This window comes from Pseudoliparis swirei, chromosome 7 (genome assembly GCF_029220125.1).
Source record: "Pseudoliparis swirei isolate HS2019 ecotype Mariana Trench chromosome 7, NWPU_hadal_v1, whole genome shotgun sequence".
NCBI lineage: Eukaryota > Metazoa > Chordata > Actinopteri > Perciformes > Liparidae > Pseudoliparis > Pseudoliparis swirei.
The window spans coordinates 2674571-2699852 of NC_079394.1; the positions used below are offsets into that span (position 1 = coordinate 2674571).

A 25282-nucleotide genomic window follows, 5' to 3' on the forward strand; every position below is an offset into this window, starting at 1 on the left:
AAGGCTATGACCCATGAAGTTGGACTGCAGCCTAATAGTTGTATTAGCAATGCAGTACAATTCATTAACACACTTGATTCAGTAGAAATTGAGATTTGTTGATGCGCAACCATTGCCATGCCGTCGCAACCAGAGCGAGACAGAAGAAATGGAGAGTCCGGGTATCTGTTAAATGTTGAACTGACAGAATGACTGTGATGGAGGACATGATAACAAAACATTTGATTGCATGAATCAACCAAATGAATGTTGGAAATGATGTATTGAAGAAGAAATCCAGGCAAGTTGAGAACAAGGGGATCGGAAAGATCAATAAAACAACAACTCAATCACACACACGCAGCTGTTTGAGTTAACCGTTGGAGAACAGTGAACAGATGAGTGTCTGACGGCCAGAGCATGCAAGAGGGCGTCTGTCGTCTCTGGATAAGTAGAACCTTCTGAAGTTCAACTGAAATATCCCTTCATGTCCTGAATGCACTCTGTCGTGGCCATTTGTCCTTCGAAATCAAACAAAACTATAAAGCAAATTGCCTCTGACGCGGTTTCGGAGTTGACGCAGGCAAAAGAAAAGTAACGTCCATTTGGGTATGTTGATTTTGAGAATTTATTTTCCAAACAAACAAAACGCTGACACTCTTCGCCGATGCTGGTAAAAAACCATCGGTCACCCTGGTGCATGCTGGTCCTGTCCTCTCCCCACCTCTACATATAATAACCACAGGTGCCCAGTGTTGCCCAATCAGTGAACCTACAACTAAATGTATTAAACTAAACTACAACTATCATAAGAAACAACTAACATATCAAAATATAACCTAAATAAGCAATAAATAATCAATATTGCTTGACAATAAAACCTAAATACAAATGTCAAAATAAATATCTCCAACACACCGAGAGGATCCTATTCTCTAGTATTTCTATTCACCCCAGTTTGTAAATTGTAAGACGTAATGGTCATTTATTCTTTATTGATTTGTCATATTCATACTCAAACGAGGACTGGAGAGCCCACGGCCTGCCGGTGTGGTGACTCGTTCTGATTTGTTCTCTTCATGGCCGCTCGGCGCGCTCGGTGCAGGTCAGCTCGGCGGCTGTGTGTCAGTCGGAGTCTAATTCCTGTGATCCGGTGATGAATCTCTCTGATGGGAGACAAGCATAGGGTCTGGCCCAGATGGAGCTCTATTAAGCTGTTAATAAATGAGGATTCTGCTCTGCTCTGCCTGCATCTGTGGAATGCACACACACACACACACACACACACACACAGAGTCAGAATATTATAATGAAGTAAAGCTTGCCAGATGGCTGAATTAGAAAGCCGTTTCTCTCTCCTTTTCTTTCTGTCTCTTCGTCTCTCTCTCTCTCTCTTTCTGATTCTTGCACTCTCTGCTGTCTCTGTTATCTTTTTTCTCTCTCTCCGTCTCCTCTGCTTCCACATTATGGATGCTGGGCGTTGTCATAGCAGTGACCAGCTGGCCGACGTTTAAGGCCCCGCTGAAGTGCCCTTGAGCAAAATACTGAGGAGAATGGCAAAATAGTTTCCAGTTTCTATCTTTCTTATATCATATTATATTATTGTGTCGTACGTCTACCGTGTGCATAAATTACAATAGCATCTGCATTTATTTGGATGCTCGACTCCAGACAAACAATGCATGCAGTAGAACGTGTGGGCTGTCATACAGATCATTGAGGAAGACCATGGTGAGTCTGGCCCGCTCGTTGGCGGCGTGCTTGTAAGCTCGGCGCTATCTACTATCTCACCCATTCACATCGCTGCCATGTCTTTGTGTGGGTGCAGATTCAGCCTCTAGATCACAGGTGTCAGACACGAGGTCCGCGGGCCGAATGCGGCCCACCACGTCATTTTATGCGGCCCCTGACGGCTTGAAAGACATTTGATCATCTTTATATCCTGTGCTTTTATTTTGAAGGTAACAAATTAAATGGATTTGTGTTATAATATTAGAGAAATGTTCTTGTGTACAATATTTTTACTCTAGAATAAACAATAATAATGAATAAATAATAATATGCAAAGAGAGTTATTACCTTTGCATTGAAAATGCGGAAGGTTATGTTTTGATCACTATTATTTATTTATTTATTTGTATGCGTGTTACTCGATAACTAAAAAGTATTAAACCGAATCATGAAATGTGGTGGGATGATTGGTTATTATCCGGGGACCATTTGATTAGATTTTGGGATCGATTTGGTCAAAGGTCAAGGTCAAGGTCATGAAAAGGTCAAAATCTTCTTTTTACCATAGCGCGGTCAATTTTTATCCAATTGGCATGCAACTAATGCCAAAATGTTCATAACTCTATGATATGCGAAGGTATGCACTCTACCGAGTGCCCGTTCTAGTTTAACAATATGTTCGGGAGTAGTTTATACACTGCTTCAGTAACACCGGCCCTTTAAGAGGGCGGCCATGATGCTGATGTGGCCCACGGTGAAAATGAGTTTGACACCCCTGCTCTAGACTAACCCATCAGACGTGGTGTTTATTTGTGTTTTTCCACAGGAAGTAATAGACCTGAAGACACGCAACATTATCCGGCAAGAGACAAATTCCATTTTTAAGTTATTACCGAACAAAAGTTAATATTAAAGTTAATAACGAACAAAACATCTGTTGATTCGTGAGATGAACCTTATGAATCAACGTTAAAGAGTCGCAGTGCCTTTCATGAAGTGTTGCATCAGGCGCACAGCGTGAGCCCCGGAAACAGGCCTCCAAACCGCACTTAAAGCGTCAGGAGGTCCCGTATCGGCCGAGGACTATTTAGCTTGGAAGCTAATGGGTTCTTTCAAGAGAGACTTTAAATGGCAGCTGTCTGCGGATTCACCGACCGCCATCGCTGTCTCCGTTCCCAAAACACTTAAACGCCGCCGCAGCTTCTGCTGCGAAGCGCAGACGTCGGAATGAAACACGGTTGCAGGGAGGCGAGTGAGGTGGATTACAGTTGATGAAAGAGGAGGGGATCGGACCGGGGGGCTGGGCTTTGAGAGAAGACAGGAGGGCTCAGAGTTACGGCGCTGGCATCTGTTGTTACCGCGGGCAACGGTGGCATCCAGTTCTTTACTTTGAATTAGACCTCTGCCGGCTTCGCGGTTAACACCTGAGGAGGGCGTTACGATGCCATTAGGAGGAGTGCTGCCGGGAGTGAGCGAGAGGGATGTCCCCCCCGAGTGTAAACAGTCTGTCAGTCTGCGTCGGAGAACTTCCTCTTCCCGGAGAGAGAAGAATGACAGAGATCTCATGGGATTTACAGCAGTCCCTCTCTCTCTCTCTCTCTGTTTCCCACACAGACTGACAGATCACAAATTCACAACAATAGGCTCTATTTTAATACCACTTTTTGTTGGTACACCAGGTTTACTTAAAATAAACAACCTTTCTCTTGCCTCATGCTCTCTCTCATGTTCACAGCCTCTCCTCCCGAGGATGCTTTGCTCTCGCCGCCGTTGTGCTGCATTGTTCGGGTTGGGGATTGTCTTCTTTTCTCTTTTTCCCTCGGTGCATTCAGTGATACGGCATGCAACAGCCTTTTCAGTGTCATTCTATAAACAGCTTTGATGCCTCTTCTTGCTCTCTGGTTTCGATGGCTAAGTGGCTTTTGGAGAGCGCTCTGGACTACAGAGACAAGAGGTGTGTGTCTGAACGTGAGTTTCCGTGCGTGTGCTGCTGTCTTGAGTATATTTGTGCTCATGACTTACTCTGAAATAGTTTATTCAGAAAACAGTTTGGCTTCATGGCCTCACAGTTAAGCGACATGGTTTTACTGGAACCCTCAAAAGGCCTTAATCCTCCTGTTACCTTTAGGGTCAATTTGACCCCATTCAATGTTTAATGTCGGTGTTCTTTGGGGTCAATTTGACACCAGGCTGTTTTTCACTGTGTCAAACATATAAGAAATATCAACTTTTTTATATATTTAAAAGGCTATTTAGGTAGTCAACAAACAAACATCAAGTACCTCACACTTAAACTTGGGAAACAATATTAATTCTAATCATTTTCTGGAGGTTTTAATTGCTGGAGTCAAATTGACCCCGAGGGTAAAATATGTTAGTACATGTGAAGGTAACAGGAGGGTTAAACAGCGAGGTACCTGTGACAACATGATGCTCATGTGTGGTTCTGTATTTCACTACAACATGAATTTGATCTGAATGAGTCCTAAATCGATCTTGTTGAAACGTAGAGCCACATCAGGTCATGCTTTCAGATCATTGCTTTCTCTCCTCTCCTATAAACACCTCAGATTCTTCATTGTTGTTGACCATCTTAACCTTTATGTTCAAAACATATCGACCTGCAGCCACGGCGGTCTTCATTCCGACCGCGGCTCTGTGTGTGAGTAATGGAGAGATTGTTGAAGGGATAGCCAGAAGTTTGCAAGCAGTTGACGCCACAGCCCACCCACTATAAGTTCTGTCCCGATCCACCCCTCCTTCAACAGGTCTTCCCCTCTCAGCTGGTCAATGCAGTGGGAGCTGGCACAAACTTCTGGCTCCTGGGGATTGCTTCTCCATGTCCCCCTTCATGTCTTCCTTCTTTCCTCCCGCTGAGCCCCCCTCTAAGTCCCTTCCTTCCTCCCTGATCCCCCTCGTCTTGCTCCATCGCCACAATGCTTCCTCTCCACAAACAAACCACACACACAGAGGTGACCTCAGAAGGTCTATTTCAGACTCTCCCACGGCCGCTCTCACGGTTTTGTGGAAAGCTCACCGTCGTTGGAGGATACACCATCACCCAGCTGTCCTACGGTCCATTGAAACTCCACTTTTTCCCCTGTTTTTTGCTTTTTTAACCTTATTGAAGGCAGACAGTGAGGGTCACATAGTTACCTTCGCATTGAAAATGCGAAAGGTAATGTTTTGATCGCCTTGTATTTATTTATTTATTTGTATGCGTGTTACTCGCATAACTCAAAAAGTATTAAACCGAATCGCATGAAATTTGGGGGGATGATTGGTTATTATCCGGGGACCATTTGATTAGATTTTGGGATCAATCGGGTCAAAGGTCACGGTCATGAAAAGGTCAAAATCTTCTTTTTACCATAGCAATGTAAATTTTTATCCAATTGGCATGCAGCTAATGCCAAAATGTTCATAATTCAATGCCCAATCTTGTGATATGCGAAGGTATGCGCTCTACCGAGTGCCCGTTCTAGTTCTACATTTATTCGTTAACCTTCACTCGTGGCTTTTTCTCTGCGTCTATTGATGTGTAATTGTTCACTCCAGGACTTTGACCCTCACTCTTTATTAAATAATTTTACCAAATTGAAATTTCAGATAATGTTTGCACCATAGACTGTTTGTGGACTGACGTTTCCGGTGTCCCTATCTTGGATTACACCCTCCGCCATGTTGTTTTGAATGAAAGTCACCATATCTGTTATTTTTACATTAGATTAGATTAGATTAAACTTTATTGTCATTACACATGTACAAGTACAGAGCAACGAAATGCAGTTTGGCATCTAACCAGAAGTGCAACAGAAAGTATCATAATAAATACATGATATACAGGTTATAAATAATGCGGAGATATAAATATATATTTCTGGGGTTGCTAAACTCATGCTGAGGAGCGACGTCGTTTACAGCCGTTTACTGTCTCTTTTACTTTCAAAGTGACCATCATTTAAGAAATGACCATCATGCTGTATTGAAGAAGACTTGGAACTAGCCACTCAGATCACACACTAATTCTTCCAATGATTACTCAGGGTAATAGTTGAAGTGGGAAGTAGGGTCATTTTCTCATAGACTTCCATACAATCGTACTTATTTTTGCATCTGGAGTGGTCGCGCCCTGCTGGACAGTAGAGAGAATGCAGGTTTTAAGACAATTCTGCATCGGCTTGACTCTGCTGCAGCCTGAATGACATTACATATTTGTAGGAGATAAGAAGGACATTGTAAGCATGTATATGGCTGTGAAACCTATTGATTTGAATTGATTTAGGCAGCTTGTATCTCTCTCTCTCCACCCTTCCTTCCCTTCTCTTTGTGTGCCTTATATTCAGTGGCAAATCCACTCCTCATATTTCTCCTGTCGTCTGATGTCGACAATGCAGGCACTCAGCGTAGCTTCCTGCAGGCTTTTCATTAAAGCACTAATAACACATTGGTAATTAGGTGACAAAGAGGCTTTTCTTATTGTACTGATCAGCTGCTGGGACATCGTCCTCACAGGCCCACAGAAGGAGGTTGTGTGTGTGTGTGTGTGGCTCTGATCTAAGTCTAGCCCATTCCCCGTTCCCCCCACAATTATCGGCACGCTAGTATTGTTCCTTTTTCAACTCTTACTTTGGATCTTGTTTACTGCAAAGGTAATCTGGGCTGCAGCTTTTATTTTGAATTCAAGCATACAGATGACCACACAGTCTGTATACAAGCTTGGATATTAGATTATTATTTATGATCCACACTATCCTTTTATCAGTGGACATGCATTTACACAGCAAAACGTACATTCTTTGCACTTTTCTCTCTTCTCCTGTTCCCTAGCCGCTCTCCTTATTCTATATCAGATGGTTCTCGAGCCACCTGAGGCACTGAACAAATAACCGAGTGCAAATGAAATTTCCTGTGAGGCTTATTGATGTCATTAAACACTAGCATACTGAGGCTCGGAATCATTCTAGTCTTCATCAGACTGGCTGACATTTTAGTGAATTAGCTGTTGGAGGTTTGCTGGGTTTGGATGAGGTGGGGTTGTTTTAGCTCCTTGAGCATTTTTCGCCCTTTCGCAGGGTCAAACGCTCGAATCGATCGTCTCGTTTGGTCCGTCTTCCGGCCTTTTTGATTGGCTGTCATAAGGCTAATATTTGTCTGGTGCCAAATGCTATTCTCGCATGCAGTTCTTTTCAGTAATAAACCAAGTTAGCATTGAGTTTCTTTCCAGGATGGAAGAGCAGGATAATATCGTGATTATCACGAGGATTCACATTTGACTTTGAGGACTCTTTAGTTGCTTTTGTTGTCCTTTCTATTGCATCAGAATGCATATTCATGCCATTGAAAAGGGTTTGGAATATGTAACGTATGGATTTGGATATTTTTATTCGTCCCTTGATTGAGAATTAAGAGTCAAAAGAAAATATTTAGATTTGTCTCTGTGCCCATAATGACCAAAGATACGCAGATCATGACCCAACAGACTTCTTTTCCACTTTTTGGTCCCAATACTTTATTTTGTACCAGTCATGACAACTTTGAGGGCAGATATTTCCTCACTGTAAGGAACTTGGAGAGCTGTCGTCCTGGTAGTTTGACTGAGTCGAGCTTCCTGCTTTCAGGAATAGCAGGATCACTTTTGACAGTCAGTGTTATTTTCATACAGCTTCACACCTCTGTTCTTTGTACTCGGGCAAGTTTACTTTGGATCGCTGCTAAATACACACTCGTTGCTTGTGAATGTCAGATTTGAACTTGAAACTGCATATTTTGGCCAGTGTTATAGTTTTTGCATGGTTTATATTCATAATAATAATAATAATACATTCATTGTGCGCCTTTCAAGGCACTCGAGGTCGCCGTACAACACATTAAAAACAGTTCAAGGATGGACACAATTAAAAAAGTAGAACAGTTAAAAAAGCAGAACGGATCATATTTAATGAACACTTATCTTGAATAGCCAATTGGCAAACGTCATATATTTACCTTCGCATTGAAAATGCGGAAGGTTATGTTGTGATCGCCGTGTATTTATTTATTTATTTGTATGCGTGTTACTCGCATAACTCAAACAGTATTAAACCGAATCGCATGAAATGTGGTGGGATGATTGGTTATTATCCGGGGACCATTTGATTAGATTTTGGGATCGATCGGGTCAAAGGTCAAGGTCATGAAAAGGTCAAAATCTTCTTTTTATTTTACCATAGCACGGTCAATCTTTATCCAATTGGCATGCAACTAATGCCAAAATGTTCATAATTCAATGCCCAATCTTGTGATATGCGAAGGTATGCGCTCTACCAAGTGCCCATTCTAGTTGTTTTTGTTTTTGCGTGGATGTTCTGACCGCTGATCCGCCTCTCAACGTGTCAATCTCGGTTCAGCTTCACCCCTCTCCACATGAGTGTGATCCGAGCATCACGCCACCCTGTGCCGTCAGACGTGATCTGGTTGTTCTCCGTTTGTGTTTGGGGGTCGGTCGGTCGGTCGATCTCTTTTTGCAGCTGTTCATCGCTGACCTTTCGTTTCTTGAAGTCGGTCTGGTGCTTCAGAAGCTAACCCACCTGTGATGTCACTGCGGGACAAAAAAAAGCATGTGGCTCAGCTCGCCTGTGGTCCATCCGCCTGCCGCTGTATTGCCGTGGCGTGGATAGGGAGTCTGTCATCGTGTTTGTGAAATATCATCTGATGGCTCCAACGCAGCTCACCGCCAGCGGCAGTGCGCCTTGTCATCCGTTATCACCGCTCCTCTGTCTTCCCCTCGCAACTGATCAAAAATGTGAAATCTGTTCCACAAAGCGCTTCTCTGTTCTCCGCTGAGCCGGATGTAGGGAGGAGAAAAGAAGGAAAGAAGAAATGGTGAAAATGGAGAAGAAAGTTGTTAATGTCAGTGAACCATGAAAGGCTTGGCCTGGGGTTGGAAGGATTCGGTATACACGGTTCTTTAGCGCCGTGGCTGCGGGGATAAACATAACTTACATCAGCCCTTCACTTGTACAGGAGCTTTCCTCTCCTGGCACTTACAACCTCAACGCTCTAACTGCACTGTGATTCACACACACACACACACACACACACACACACACACACACACACACACAGCTCACACAGTGCGATCCAGACTCTTTCAAGTAGCTCATGTACACACATACACACACACACACACACCAGAGGGCAAACAAGGGTTTTGAATAGTATTTTGTATTCTGTTTGCACACATGACAGTGGTTGCTTTTACGTGTTCACACATAAATACAGAGTTTAGTCGGCTCTTGTTGGATTTGTATCGACAGCAAAATAAATACATTAATTGCATTAGACTGTATTCTCAATGTAATCTCTGACTGTGTGTGTGTGTGTGTTCTGTTTTTCTCTCCAGATCATCACTCAGTATGTTTATGAGCTGTTGGAGAAAAAGTGCAACATGACTAAAGCAATCCTGCCAGTAAGTACCCTATAGTGAAAAGAGGCATTTCCCTCTTTGAATTATGCCCTTGAAGATTAAAGGGAGTATTAAATATGAAAATTGGCGTAAATGCCTCGGCTTCAGCGTGTGATTATGATATCGAGTGTCCTGTTAAAGAAAAATAAAGAAAAGAGGATTGTGAGGAGTCAGCTCTCCCAATTCTCTATCAGTCTTTGTCGTTCTTTTTCTATTTCACTCACTTTCTCTCTTACTCCCTCTCCTTTTTTTTTTACCCCCTCCTCTGCCCACGTCCATTGTGCAAAAGTGTCTCCTCAACAAATTAACTGTCTTGTGACGTGTCATTTCAAAGGCTGATGCTTCATCTGTGTTGCATTCACTCGCGCTGAAGGGGATTTTCTCCTCCGCCATCACGCAGTTATTCTTTGCCCAGCTCATCCCGGCTCAGAGCACACACTCGATCCCCTTTTCTGTGTTGTTGGAAGCATGTTTGTCTCTTTTTGCCCCTCCCCCTCTTCCCATACATCCCCGCTCCTTTTCCTGTTTATAAAAGTTGTGATCATTTTTCAGCCTGCGTTTACGGGGATGTTCGGCGTGGCTGGTGTTTAGGAGCACAGCAGAGTTAGCTCCAGCGCTAACAGTGTCCATAAATCACCTCGCCAGCGACTCAGCGCCTTTCATTAGCCTCCATACGCTTTTACTGGTTTATCTGCTTGGCCTATTTATCTCATTATTCCGCTGGAAAATTGCTCTGTTCTGCTTTTCTGCTGCCCACCCGCCTGCCTATATATGGCATGTGTGTGTGTGCGTCTTAGCGGTGGGTCCGTCCACCTGCGTGGCATTGAACTTGTGACCGCAGATTTTAAGAAGATTAACCACAGCCAAGTATAGGGAGAGGGAATGGGGGAGCGCAAGAGAATAAAGGCCGAGATTTTCTCCCCCACTCGGCTCTCTTTGTCTGCTTGGATTAAGTTCTTGCAGCTGCCACCCGTGGCTTTTATGGACAGTGTTTGTCTCCTTGGAGATTCTTCCAGGCAAACTAGGTAGGGATGCAAAGACGTATGGGATGTAGACGGAGCGCACGCTCACAAGCTCTCACTCACCGACGTAGCCTCTTGTTTTTTAACCCTCCTGTTACCTTTGGGGTCAATTTGACCCCATTCAATGTTTAACGTCTCTAAAAATATTATTGACATCATGTTTTTTGCTTCATATTTCATGACTTTTCCTAATGTATTGGGGACAACTGGAAAAACATACAATTCACATGATATGTTTTCACTGTCCTCAACACAACTTTTGTTGAGTTTTTCTAGTTATTAGAATAAATTCATATTATTTTCTCATGTATTATCAGTATTATACTACTCCACTACTACATTGGGCTTTTTTATACAAATACACTACTACTTGCATTTTACAGAAGTACCATATACCAAAGTATTTAACCCTCCTGTTACCTTTAGGGTCAATTTGACCCCATTCAATGTTTAATGTCGGTGTTCTTTGGGGTCAATTTGACCCCAGGCTGTTTTTCACTGTGTAAATATAACACATATAAGAAATATCAACATTTTTATTTATTTAAAGGACTATTTAGGTAGTCAACAAAGAAACATAACATACCTGACACTTAAACTTGGGAAACAATATTAATTCTAATCATTTTCTGGAGGTTTTAATTGCTGTGGTCAAAAAGGGCAAAAGATGTTAGTGAATTTGAAGGTAACAGGAGGTTAATCATGATTATTGATGATTAGTGTGCTTGTGCTTATGAGCTTTCACCATTATAAAGGTCACAGAGGACGTTGTTTCTCCTTAAACTCATGTTACAGAAAAGCATTTCCAACTTTTCACTTCATGATCTGAGTTTTTATATATTTTAAATGGCAGAAATCACAATCCGATCGGCTCTGTTGCTGTGTTGAGTTCAATGTCCTGAAAGTCTCTACTATCCAAATCAAAGGCTATTGAGCAGTTTAAAAGAAAGAATGAACATTATTGGGAAATCATTCTCTGTTGTCCGTTAGTGACGTGACGACCTGTGCTCTCCTGAACCTGTAGGTGGACGCCACAGAAGATGAAGCCACCAGTTTTATCTACCTGAGCCCAGATGCCTTATCCAACCCTTCTAAGCTGCTGGTGCTGGTCCAGGGCAGCGGCGTGGTGCGGGCCGGTCAGTGGGCCCGCAGACTCATTATCAACCAGGACCTGGACTCAGGGACACAACTCCCCTTCATCACCAGAGCCATCGAGGTAGGGGGCGCTTCAAAAGAAGTTCAATCTCTTGTGTTGGAGGTTGAAGAGGTTTTCTAAAACTCTGATCCAACGTTTCACACGGAGGTAAACTGAGGACACTGCATGTGTGAGGTTATCAATACTTCACTTTTACAGAATCTTCTAGTTCTTTCCTTTTTAACAAGTATAAGACGCATCTTTGCTACGTTGGGTCGTTTTATGGGTTTCCTGAGGCATGCGGTGTGTTCATCGTGTGGTCGCTGGCACCACCACCACCACCACAGTGCATAGCCTGCTGGGATGTCTTTGTGGCACACTGTTTATTTGAAAAGGCTGTGGAAGCAGTTGTGAAATGTTCTGTTCTTGCAGGGTTCGTACGGTCATGGAAAACCTGGAAAAGTCATGGAATTTTTAAATGGTCATTTCCAGGCCTGGAAAAGTCATGGAAAAAACTTAGATTACAAAAGTTTTGGAAAAGTCATGGAAATTTGTTATAATCACATGTTCATTCATGCCGAGTTTGAAATAATGAATATATTAAAGAAAGACGCTCAAAATATAAGCCGGCATACGCTCTCATACTGGCGGCGCAATTTTCTTTTTTTTCTCCGCGTTGCAAGTGAACGCACCTTAACTGGAAAGTTCGCTGGCCATAGCTCGGGAAGCAAATGTTTATTCTTTAAATCAAATATTGTCTCTTATTCATTCGTTTCATTAAATGTAGACTGTATGCTTTGGAATTCACATAGTTTAAATACTAAATGTTCTCACTTTTTCATGTATAAACCGAGATTTCAGTTTGGTCTTGGAAATTTGGTTCAAAGTCATGGAAAAGTCCTGGAAATCCATTGGTCAAAATGTGTAAGAACCCTGTCTTGTATTTGACTGGAGGTTTGAATGTGATTGTGGGTTATTGGCGGTTGCTGTTGCGTAGCTCAGACTCTGTATTGCATCAACTCAATTCAGTTGAACTTCATTTTGTGTACAATTTACACGAGTACAGAGTGGGAAAAGACACTTTGTCCTTTGGTCCTATGATAAATGATACGAGTCTGAACACATTATGAAGCCCACAGCGTCATATCATAACAGAGGCAAATAATAACAAGCAGAGATCCATTCACAGGCGCAAACCTGGACTCGCACTCTTGAATGATGCTATTACTGCACACTCCTCAGCCCAGAATTCAGGCTTATTACCTTCGCATTGAAAATGCGGAAGGTTATGTTTTGATCGCCGTGTATTTATTTATTTATTTATTTATTTATTTGTATGAGTGTTATTCGCAGAACTCAAAAAGTATTGAACCGAATAGCATGAAATTTGGTGGGATGATTGGTTATTATCCAGGGACCAGTTGATTAGATTTTGGGATCGATCGGGTCAAAGGTCAAGGTCAAAGGTCATGAACAGGTCAAAATCTTCTTGAATCGCATGAAATTTGGTGGGATGATTGGTTATTATCCGGGGACCATTTGATTATATTTTGGGATCGATCGGGTCAAAGGTCAAGGTCAAGGTCATGAAAAGGTCAACATCTTCTTTTTACCATAGCGCGGTCAATTTTTGTCCAATTAGCATGCAACTAATGCCAAAATGTTCATAACTCAATGCCCAATCTTGTGATATGCGAAGGTATGCGCTCTACCGAGTGCCCATTCTAGTCTTGTTCTTGTTTGTGAAATGAAGCATATTCTTCAACCCGATCATCACTACAAGAAAACATTTATGCGTTCTCGTAATGCGCGACTCCTATGTGGTCCTGGTTATTCACGAGTGAATAAGCTGAGAGAAAAGGACGATGTAAAATATAGATTAGCTTTCCTTTTCCCGCCATACGATCACACGCGTGCTTCTGCATCGGTGTGTCGGCAGGCAAAGGGCGGCTCTGCCTGTCTTATTATTTCCATCCCCATCTCTGGTGCTCATTTGTCAGCCCGGCCACGACCACCCGTGTAATTTCATCGGCCTGCTGTTCAAATCGACTTAAGGGAGATCCGGCTCTCCCTCTCCCCTTGTTCCCTCGTTCCGTCCATCCGAACGCCATAAAGACTTTCACCGCTGTGTAAAGCCCACTCCCGCTGTGCGCGGCAACGGGGGAGGCTTGTGTTGCGTGCGTGCCCATGTGTGCGCTAACGGATGATTCTTTGAATTACGGTTACTCGAGCTGGCGTTGCAGGCGGAGCACCAAAGTGACAGCGGAGAGAGCGAGAGAACACGGTGTGTGCAGGGCGAGTGTTGCTCGTTCATCATAGTAAACAAGTACGCGTGTTCTTACACCCTGACACATCATCATCCTGGCGTTTACCGTGTGCACCGGAAACACAGACACACACACTCCGTTCCTCCGGTCCGCCTCTACTACGGCATGCTGGCGGGTTATTTTGTCATACCGTGGCATTTGTGTGGATGTCATTACCGTCGCATTGAAAATGCGGAAGGTTATGTTTTGATCGCCGTGTATTTATTTATTTATTTGTATGCGTGTTACTCGCATAACTCAAAAAGTATTAAACCGAATCGCATGAAATCTGGTGGGATGATTGGTTATTATCCGGGGACCATTTGATTAGATTTTGGGATCGATCGGGTCAAAGGTCAAGGTCATGAAAAGGTCAACATCTTCTTTTTACCATAGCACGGTCAATTTCTATCCAATTGGCATGCAACTAATGCCAAAATGTTCATAACTCAATGCCCAATCTTGTGATATGCGAAGGTATACCGAGTGCCCATTCTAGTTTGTAAGTGTAATGCTCAAGAGTTACAGCGACAAAAGAAGGTGAATTATTGATTAAACACTCTTAATTAGATGCTATTCCTAATTTACGAGAACGTAGCACCCAAGGAATGAAACATGTTTGATCTAGACCAGTGGTCCCCAAACTAAGACCCGCGGGCCGGATACGGCCCCCCTCCACATTTGGCCCCGCCCCCCTGAACAATATCAGAGACGCATTATGATATTTTTTTTCAGTCTGGCCACGCAGATCCTAGACTAGCCGCTGTCAAGTAGAACGGAATAATGGCGAAAAGGTTAGGTAAGAGAAACATGGATTCAGAATTCTGTGAAGATCCCAGAGAGGGGTGTTTGGTTATTATTTATTTCATAAATAGTGTTATTTATTTCCTGACATTTTTTTCTGTGATAAACCCAGAGAGGGTTATTAATATTTGGTTATGTGGCTTTGCTGTAAAACAATACATGTTTACATTCAGGCACCCTGAGATCGTCACACTGTTTCTGTTACAAACTGACCCCGCCCCCATCAGAGAAGGGAACAGTTATGTGGCCCTCACAGGAAACAGTTTGGGGACCCCTGGTCTAAAAGTTCCCATATTAATAAGTGATGAGTGAGTAAAAAAAAGCGTCGGGACAAATGTTGTCATTTTGTGTTTTAGATCAAGCTCTACTTCCCCCGAACGTTTCATGGCAACAGTCGGTTGCCTCGAGTGCGTCACATGGGAAGTCACTGGTGAGAAGTTGATTGGAAGTTCAAAGCGTGCAGCAAAGGGTCAACTGGAGTGCGTTCTGCAAATACGGGGGCGCTGCGAAACACACGAGCAGGCACACACACACACACAGATAAAACAGTTCATTTGACTCCCTACTGTGTGTGTGTGTGTGTGTGTGTGTGTGTGTGTGTGTGTGTGTGTGTGTGTGTGCGTGCACATGGCGTATCTCTGGTGTGCCTGGGCACATTCTTGTGTCTGATACTCTTCGCCGTTTTCCTTGGAACTTTTCCTCTCTAAAAAAATAGCTGATTGCGCTATAGCTAATCAGGCCCTTTACACAACATAGAAATGTCTCACACACACACACACACACAATCTCTCGGGGCACCCATTTAATTCAGTTTCAATTCAGTTTATTTGTATAGCCCAATTTCACAAATTACAAATTTGTCTCGGAGTGCTTTACAATCTGTACACATAGACATCCCTGCCCCAAAACCTCACATCGATCCAGGAAAAACTCTGAAATAACCCTTCAGGGGGAAAAAGGAAGAAACCTGGAGAGAGCAACAGAGGATCCTCTCCTAGGATGGACAGATGCAATAGATGTAATGTGTACAGAAGGACAGATTTAGAGTTAAAATACATTCAATGAATATGACAGAGTGTATGAATAGTTCATAGTAGGCATATTCCACGATGGAGACCTCCACGATCCATCAGGCAGATGGCGGTGGGGAGGAGGAGTGGGCGAGTCTCAACAGGACAGTGCGTAGTCATGAGCAGGAATTCCACGACCCAGGCGATCCATCAGGCAGATAGATCTATGCCGTCTCATAGGGTCCGATGACCCCATGAGACGTAAAGTCAAAGGACTTCGGGAGAAAGCAGAGTTAGTAACGTGTGATTGAGAGATGAAAATTCATCCTTAAGGAGAGAAAAAGAGGAGATAGGTACTCAGTGCATCCTAAACGTCCCCGGCAGCTATAAGCCTATAGCAGCATATCAAGGGCTGGACTGGGGCAAACCTGATTCAGCCCTAACTATAAGCTCTGTCAAAGAGGAAGGTCTTAAGTCTACTCTTAAACGAGGTGACTGTGTCTGCCTCCGGACTGAAATTGGAAGCTGGTTCCATAAAGAGGAGCTTGATAACTAAAGGCTCTGGCTCCCATTCTACTTTTAAGACTCTAGGAACTACAAGTAGTCCGCATTTAGTGAGCGTAGCTCTCTAGTGGGGCAATATAGTGCGACAAGCTCCTTAAGATATGATGGAGCATCACCAATCAAGGCTTTGTAGGTTAAGAGAAGAATTTTAAAAGTGATTCTTGATTTTACTGGGAGCCAGTGCAGAGCAGCTAGTGCAGGAGTGATGTGATCTCTTTTCTTAGTTTTAGTGAGAACACGAGCTGCAGCATTCTGGATCAACTGAGGGACCTAAGAGATTTATTAGAGCAGCCTGCTAATAAGGAGTTGCAGTAATCCAGTCTCGAAGTAAGCAACGTGAACCAATTTTTCTGCATCTTTTGAGACAAGATGTGCCTGATTTTGAAATATTACGTAGATGAAAGAATGCAGTCCTTGAGATTTGCTTTACGTGGGAGTTAAAGGACAAGTCCCGATCAAAGATAACAGCAAGATTCTTTACAGTGGTGTTGGATGCCAGGGCAATGCCGTCTACAGAATCCACATCACCAGATAATTGATCTCTGAGGTGCTCAGGGCCGATTAAAATTACTTCGGTTTTGTCTGAGTTTAACATCAAGAAGTTGCAGGTCATCCATGTTTTTATGTCTTTAAGACATGCTTGAATTTTACAGAGTTGGTTGCTCTCCTCTGGTTTTATCGATAAATATAGTTGAGTGTCATCTGCATAACAATGAAAGTTTATAGAGTGTTTCCTGATAATATTGCCCAAAGGAAGCATGTATAAGGTAAATAAAATTGGTCCAAGCACAGAACCTTGTGGAACTCCGTGATTAACGTTGGTGGTTATCGGCGTCATCGTTTACAAATACAAACTGAGATCGATCTGATAAATATAGTTTAAACCAAATTAGTGCCGTGCCTGAAATGCCAATCGACTGCTCCAGTCTCTGTAACAGGATGTCATGGTCAATGGTGTCGAATGCAGCACTAAGGTCTAACAAGACCAGGACAGAGAGGAGTCCTTTATCTGCTGCCATTAAGAGGTCATTTGTAATTTTCACCAGTGCCGTCTCGGTGCTGTGGTGTTTTCTAAATCCTGATTGAAATTTCTCAAATAAACTATTATGATGTAGAAAGTCGCACAACTGATTTGCGACCACTTTCTCAAGGATCTTGGAGAGGAAGGGAGGTTAGAGATCGGTCTGTAGTTAGCCAATACCTCTGGATCCAGAGTGGGCTTCTTCAGGAGAGGTTTAATAACAGCCACCTTGAAGGAGTGTGGTACGTGGCCTGTTAGCAGAGACACATTGATAATATCTAATAGAGAGCCGCCAATTAAAGGCAAACGTCTTTAAGCAGCCTCGTCGGGATGGGGTCCAAGAGACAGGTAGACGTGTTCAAGTAGAAACCGTTGAAAATAATTGGTCACGGTTGATAGGAGAAAAACCCTCCAAATATACACCAGGGCATACAGCGGTTTCCCAGGCCATTCCACTTGAGGACAGATTGGCACTGGTTATGGGCAAGAGATTATTAATCTTGTCCCTAATAGTTAAAATCTTTTCATTAAAGAAGTTCATAAAGTCATTACCACTAAGGTTTATAGGAATGCTCGGCTCACAGAGCTGTGACTCTCTGTCAGCCTGGCTACAGTGCTGAAGAGAAACCTGGGGTTGTTTTTATTTTTTTCTATTATTGATGAGTAATAGGCTGCTCTGGCATTACGGAGGGCCTTCTTATATGTTTTAAGACTATCTCGCCAAACTAAGCGGGATTCTCTGTGATTAGTTGAACGCCATATGCGTTCAAGCTTTCGTGACGTTTGCTTCAGTTTGCGGGTCTGAGGGTTATACCATGGAGCAAACCTCCTCTTCCTCACTGTCTTCTTCTTCAGAGGGGCTATCGAGTCCAGTGTCATTCTCAGAGAGCCTATGGCACTGTCAACAAGATGATCAATCTGGGACGGACTAAAGTTAGACCAGGAGTCCTCTGTTATATTGAGACGTGGTATCGAATCAAATACAGAAGGAATCGCTTCTTTAAATTTAGCTACAGCACTATCAGTTAGACATCTAGTGTAGAAACTTTTGACTAACGGAGTACACTCCGGTAGTATAAATTCAAAAGTTATGAGGTTGTGGTCTGACAGAAGAGGATTCTGTGGGAAGGCGTTCAAATGCTCAATGTCAACGCCATAAGTAAGAACAAGATCAAGCGTGTGGCCAAAGCTGTGAGTGGGTTTCTGTACTCTCTGACAGAAGCCAATCGAGTCCAACAAGGAGATGAATGCAGCACTAAGGCAATCATTATCAACATCCACATGGATATTAAAATCTCCAACAATAATAACTTTATCGGTTTTAAGAACCAAACTTGATATAAATTCTGAGAATTCAGATATAAACTCTGAATATGGACCTGGTGGCGGTACAGAATCACAAATTGAATTGGCTGTAGTGTTTTCCAGGTTGGATGTGAAAGACTAAGAACAAGGCTTTCAAATGAGGTGTAGTGTAATTTTGGTTGAGGATTAATTAATAGGCTCGATTCAAAGATGGTTGCTACTCCACCTCCTCGACCGGTGCCTCGAGGAATGTGAGTATTAATATGACTTGGAGGAGTCGATTCATTCAGGCAGACATATTCTTCATGGCTCAGCCAGGTTTCAGTTAGGCAACATAAATCAATGTGATTATCTGATATTAAATCATTCAGTAACACAGCTTTAGATGACAGAGATCGAATATTTAGGAGACCACATTTAATAGACCTATTTTGTTGCACTGCTGAAATAATTGTGTTAACTTGTATAAGGTTATTGTGTACGACTCCTCTTCTGCTTACTTTTGATTTATTTAATTGAAGTGGCCGTGGGACAGACACAGTCTCTACTCTAAAGTCAAGGGTGGGTAACTGCTCGAATGGAAGAGCAGAGAAGGGTGTTAAACTACACCCCATCGCCTGCCTCCGCCTCCCATATCCACCAAGCACCTGTCAAAAGATACCACAATCTTTGTCACGCTGCTTTATGCTGATGAAACATTCATCGGGTAGCAACATGTATACGTTAAAGATGAGTCAGAGGTACGCAAAGACATAGAAAACACACACACACACACACACACACACACACACCTGGCGTCGGGCAGCAGGTCTGCTTCGCCACGGCTTCGGGAGTCTTTGAGTTGTGCGTGCGGCTCTCGTGCGTGTTGTCATTGTGTGCATGTGTGTGTGCGCTTGGAAGTGCTTCTATTCCCACAGCCGAAAGTAAAAATGACAGGTGAGAGGAGGAGGCTCCGTCATCAACCGTTGAGGTGGAGAAGATGAATATGAGGTGGTGGGGGAGGCAGAGACAGAAGGTTCATGATTGGCGGACAGAAGCGGAAAAAGAAGGAGAGGTGCAGAGAGGATTGAAGCGGGAAGAGAGAAATGAGGAGGACGAGGGAGCAAATGGGGTGGGAGAGGAGAGGAGAGAGGGAGAGAGAGAGAGAGAGAGAGAGCCCTCTTCCAGATGACAGCTCCACGACTGGGAGAGGGCCTCTTAATGACAGCTTATTCCTTCATGATTTCAATTCCTGACAGTCGACAGGTCTGCCTGTTGCATCGTGGCAGCTGTATCATTACCTTCTGGCCCTGTCACTGCTCTGCATCCGGAGACTGAGATGGTGGAGGTGGAGGGTGGAGAAAGAGAGAGAGCGGATTGTGAGGTTACAGTGGGAATAATTGAGGAAGGAGGGGATATTGAAAGGTGGGATTATTAGTTCTAGTCGCTGCAGGAGTTGAGAGCAGAACTTTCAACTTTATGAGAGTCCGAAGTGAAGGAGCGTGTTTAATTTTCCGCCGCCCTCCTCCTCCGGGTTTTTGTTTTTTTGAGGCCGCCCGGGGCCGAGCCACCCCCGCTTTTTCCTTTTTTTTTTTTTGTTTTTTTTTTGTTTCCCTCCTTTTTGTTCCTTGTGTGGTGTCGTGGTTGGCCTGAAAACGATCAAAGGTGTTTTTTTTTCAGATCAAATTTTCTTTTTTTCTTTTCGTACAATAATACCAAAAGAGACATCCCAACCCCAAAATGAACCCCCCATGTTAAAAACCCCAAAAAAACGTCTCAAAGCGGCGAGGATGGACCCCACGTCTCTGAAGGTAAAATAATAGGAATGAAGTATGAGCTGGCAGTTAGTCATTGCATTTTGTAAGCAGTTTTTGAAATGCAAGTCTTGGTCCTCAAATAAGGTCAAGTCTCATATTAACATTAAAGAAAATAAAGGAGTAATCAGTAATCCTCCAAAAAGGAGCAGTGTGACAAAGTCCAGTTGGTTAGTCTATTTTTGCACATAATATTGAGCAACTGAATGACCAATGATTACCAGCTCATATGTAAACATGCATGTTGTTTCATTCAAACATTCACTTTCCCACCTGAGAAGAGTGTTAGGATTTGTGTGTTTCCTGTTTTATGTTGAAGTCCCTGTCTCGTTTCCTGTTTCCCTGCTCTTCCCTCCCTGTGCTTGTCTGTTTCTTTCCTGATTGTTTCCAGCCACGCCCTGATTGTTTCCACCTGTGTCTCCACCTGTGTCTCGTTCCCCTGTGTATTTAATCTGTGTCCTTCTGTTTGTCTGGTGTCAGATCGTCCCTTTTTGTTCCTTTGTGGTGTTCGTCCGTGTTCCTGTCCTGGAAATAAAGCTGATTTCTCGTGAAACTCCGGCTCCGTTTGGGTCCTCCCCCCGCACCATAAAAAAAACCTTTCTATCTGATCATGAACACTAATACCTAAAAAGAGAACATGGCACCCAAAGCATTAATGAAACTAAGACCTTGTCATGTGGTTAAACTATTGTACTCGTTTCCCAAAATTTAAATTTTTTTTATTTTTAATATTACAGAATAAAAAACACAAACAACAAACTAATCTATCATCACATAACGTGTGTGATACATAAGAAATGTCTTAGGACTCTATGTAAGTTTTTTTCTTTATAAAACAAATAAACATCAACCGTTTCCAAATTGTGATTCAGTGTTTTTGTAAGAAAATGGTGAACAGAAAATTAAACCAAATTCACCTATATTTTATTTGAAGCCATACCACAAACCACACACTGCAGGTTTTGAAAAAACTCCATGTAGATGTGTTTTTCCACTTGACAAATATAGAGATATGTGGGCTATTGCATTTTCCTTTGTGACAATTTTAATATTAAGAGATACATAATTGGATTACCCACCCACAAACTTACACTTACACTATTAAAAAGTTTGGGATCACCCAGACAATTTCGTGTTTTCCATAAAACTCACACTTTTATTTATCAAATACAAAATGTATAAAAATATAGTCAAGACATTGACAAGGTTAGAAATAATGATTTGTATTTGAAGTATTAATTTTTTCTTCAAACTTTGCTTTACCAAAGAATCTCCTTTTGCAGCAATTACACATTGCAGACCTTTGGCATTCTAGCTGTTAATTTGTTGAGGTAATCTGTTGAAATGTCCCCCCATTTTCCCAACACCTGCCAAAAAGTTATTCACACTTCTTGCGGACCATACGGTCAAGCTGCTCCCAAAAACAGCTAAATTTTAGATCTTGACTGTGCTGGCCACCCATTACAGAAAACATACCACTGCCTGCTTTTTCCCCTAAATAGTTCTTGCACAATGTGGACCATTGTCCTGTTAAAGGAAATTGGCTCCAATCAGCGCTGCCCACAAACACGTTACAAAATGGAGTGATAGCCTTCCTTATTTAAAATCCCCCCCAACAAATCTCCACTTTACCACACCAAACAGCCCCAGACCATCACATTACCTCCACCATGCACAGATGGTGCAGGCACTCTTCAGCATCTTTTCACCTGTTCAACGTCTCACAAATGTTCTTCTGTTTTCCAAACACCTCAAACTTGGATTCATCTCTCCATAACACCTTTTTCCCAATCTTCCTCTCTCAATGCCTGTGTTCTTCTGCCCATACCAATCTTTTCTTTTTTATTCCTCTCAGATATCTTTTTTTTTTTCCCACTCTGCCTAGAAGGCCAGCATCCCTCGCCTCTTCACTGTCGGCGTTGACACTGGCGTTTTCGGGTTTCCATTTAAAAAACTTGCCAGTTGAGGACCTGTCGTCTTTTTTCAAACTAGAGACTCTAATGTACTTGTCTTCTTGCTGAGTTGTGCAGGGGGCCCCCCTTTTCTTTCTCTCTGGTTAAACCCCTTTGTCTGTTCTCTGAAGGAGTAGTACACACCGCTGTAGGGAAATTTTTAGTTTCTTTGACATTTTTGCATGGAATAGCCTTCATTTCAAAGAACAAGAATAGACTGGCGAGTTTCATGAAAGTTCTTTTTCTGGCCATTTGAGAGTCTTATCGAACCCACAAATGTGATGCTCCCGATAATCAACTAGCTCAAAGGAAAGGGGGTTGTATAACCCTTTTATCTCCCGCATAACTGTTTTCAGCTGTGCTAACATAATTGCACAAGGGTTTTCAAGGGGTTTTTTAATCAGACATTAGTCTTCTAAGGCAATTAGCAAACACAATGTACCATTAGAACACTGGGTGATGGTTTATGGAAATGGGCCTCTATACACCGATGGAGATATTTCATTAGAAACCAGGCGTTTCCACCTAGAATAGTCATTTACCACATTAACAATGTATAGGTGTATTTCTGATTGATTTAAAGTTATCTTCATTGAAAAAACAATGCTTTTCTTTGAAAATAAGGACATTTCTAAGTGATCCCAAACTTTTGAGCGGAGTGTATATTCTAACACAGGATAGCTTCCTCCAGACACCTCTTCTTTTTTAGCTCCACCTTTAATTAAAGTTTACGTGTTGGTGCCATGCTGAAACTGCATCGTGTTGAGCAGACTGGGTGATTGACATTTTAAATTTTTAACCACCGGGGGAAAACAAAATAGTAAAGGGGATTAAAAATAAAGGGGGACAGGGGGTCGTGGGTTTGGTAAAGGCAGCCCTGAATTTTTAAAATTTTTTGGAAAATTTAAATCTTTAAAAATGTTCGGTAAGGCCTATTAAAAATTACCAAAAAAGGGCCTGCATTCGCCAGGGCAGGTTGGGGAGTCAAAAATGGCGGCAAGGGTTTTCCCTCCCCCCAAAAACAAAAATTCCCGGGGAAAAGTGGGGGGGTTGTTATGATCCCCATTTTGAAAAATAGTTTTTGTTTTTATTCCCTTCTTATTGCGACCAAATTTTGGGACCAAAATTTAAACAGCCCGTTTAAAGTTGGACAGAATAAAACACTTCCCGGAAGGAATTTGGGGGTCCCGGGGGGTCGGCCACCCCAAGGTTTTCAATTTGGGGGGGAAAAAAAGCGGGAACCCAAAAACTCCCCATTTTCCAAACCTAAAAAAAACGGGGGGCGGATTCTGCCCCGGTTAACCCCCCGGGGTGGGGCCCAAAGCCCCCTCCCCCATTTTTTGGCAAATGGACCCCCGCTTTCCAAAAACCCATCCCGGCCCACAGGCCGATTAACCAAACCAAACCTTAAGGAACAACCTTGGCCAAACATCTTTCCTTTCGGGACTGGAGGGGCGGGGGGAAGGGTTACCCCTCGGCCCCAACGGCAGGATTTTTCCCTCCCACACCGGGACAAAAAACAAAGACTTTTTCCTCTTGGTTTAAAGAAAAGTGGAAAAGGGGTTGGTCCCCCATGTAAACCCGATCTTGGGGAAACCAAAAAACCCGACAACCCCCTAAGTCGGTTTTGCCCCGGAAAAATGGGGAAAATAAAGGGCCCTGGTGAATTTGGGGGTACGCCCCATTTAAGGAGCCCCCGGGGAAAGGCTTTACCTTCCCCCCAAGCTAAAACTGGTGAGAAGGTGATTGGAAGTTCAAAGCGTGCAGCAAAGGGTCAACTGGAGTGCGTTCTGCAAATACGGGGGCGCTCGTGGCTTTGCAAAACACACGAGCAGGCACACACACACACACACACACACACAGATAAAACAGTTCATTTGACTCCCTACTGTGTGTGTGTGTGTGTGTGTGTGTGTGTGTGTGTGTGTGTGTGTGTGTGTGTGTGTGTGTGTGTGTGTGTGTGTGTGTGTGTGTGTGTGTGTGTGTGTGTGTGCGTGCGTGCACATGGCGTATCTCTGGTGTGCCTGGGCACATTCTTGTGTCTGATACTCTTCGCCGTTTTCCTTGGAACTTTTCCTCTCTAAAAAAATAGCTGATTGCACTATAGCTAATCAGGCCCTTTACACAACATAGAAATGTCTCACACACACACACACACACACACACGCAATCTCTCGGGGCACCCATTTACACCCCATCGCCTGCCTCCGCCTCCCATATCCACCAAGCACCTGTCAAAAGATACCACAATCTTTGTCACGCTGCTTTATGCTGATGAAACATTAATCGGGTAGCAACATGTATACGTTAAAGATGAGTCAGAGGTACGCAAAGACATAGAAAACACACACACACACACACACACACACACCTGGCGTCGGGCAGCAGGTCTGCTTCGCCACGGCTTCGGGAGTCTTTGAGTTGTGCGTGCGGCTCTCGTGCGTGTTGTCATTGTGTGCATGTGTGTGTGCGCTTGGAAGTGCTTCTATTCCCACAGCCGAAAGTAAAAATGACAGGTGAGAGGAGGAGGCTCCGTCATCAACCGTTGAGGTGGAGAAGATGAATATGAGGTGGTGGGGGAGGCAGCGACAGAAGGTTTATGATTGGCGGACAGAAGCGGAAAAAGAAGGAGAGGTGCAGAGAGGATTGAAGCGGGAAGAGAGAAATGAGGAGGACGAGGGAGCAAATGGGGTGGGAGAGGAGAGGAGAGGAGAGAGGGAGAGAGAGAGAGAGAGAGCCCTCTTCCAGATGACAGCTCCACGACTGGGAGAGGGCCTCTTAATGACAGCTTATTCCTTCATGATTTCAATTCCTGACAGTCGACAGGTCTGCCTGTTGCATCGTGGCAGCTGTATCATTACCTTCTGGCCCTGTCACTGCTCTGCATCCGGAGACTGAGATGGTGGAGGTGGAGGGTGGAGGGGGGTGGAGAAAGAGAGAGAGCGGATTGTGAGGTTACAGTGGGAATAATTGAGGAAGGAGGGGATATTGAAAGGTGGGATTATTAGTTCTAGTCGCTGCAGGAGTTGAGAGCAGAACTTTCAACTTTCTGAGTGTCCGAAGTGAAGGAGCGTGTGAATGCCGCCGGCAGCGCTCCCACATCCCGGATCAGTTCATGAGGCGGCGGAGCCGAGAGGCACGACGCCGCCGCATTTTAATTCCTTTGTCCTTTTTTACTTTGAATCTCTTCTTAACCGTTTCCCCTCAACTTTT

At 43.4% G+C, this 25282-nt stretch overlaps 1 protein-coding gene across 10 annotated transcripts in view; it reads left to right on the top strand.

The window, feature by feature from the left end:
• The window catches only part of fam172a (family with sequence similarity 172 member A), a 230204-nt gene that overhangs the window by 17218 nt on the left and 187704 nt on the right, over positions 1-25282 (top strand). For all 10 annotated transcript variants that reach the window (XM_056417916.1, XM_056417914.1, XM_056417919.1 and 7 more), the window contains exons 5-6: positions 9095-9160; positions 11204-11395. In XM_056417916.1, coding sequence (XP_056273891.1) covers positions 9095-9160; positions 11204-11395 — 258 coding nt within the window. The remainder of the gene's footprint in view (positions 1-9094; positions 9161-11203; positions 11396-25282) is intronic.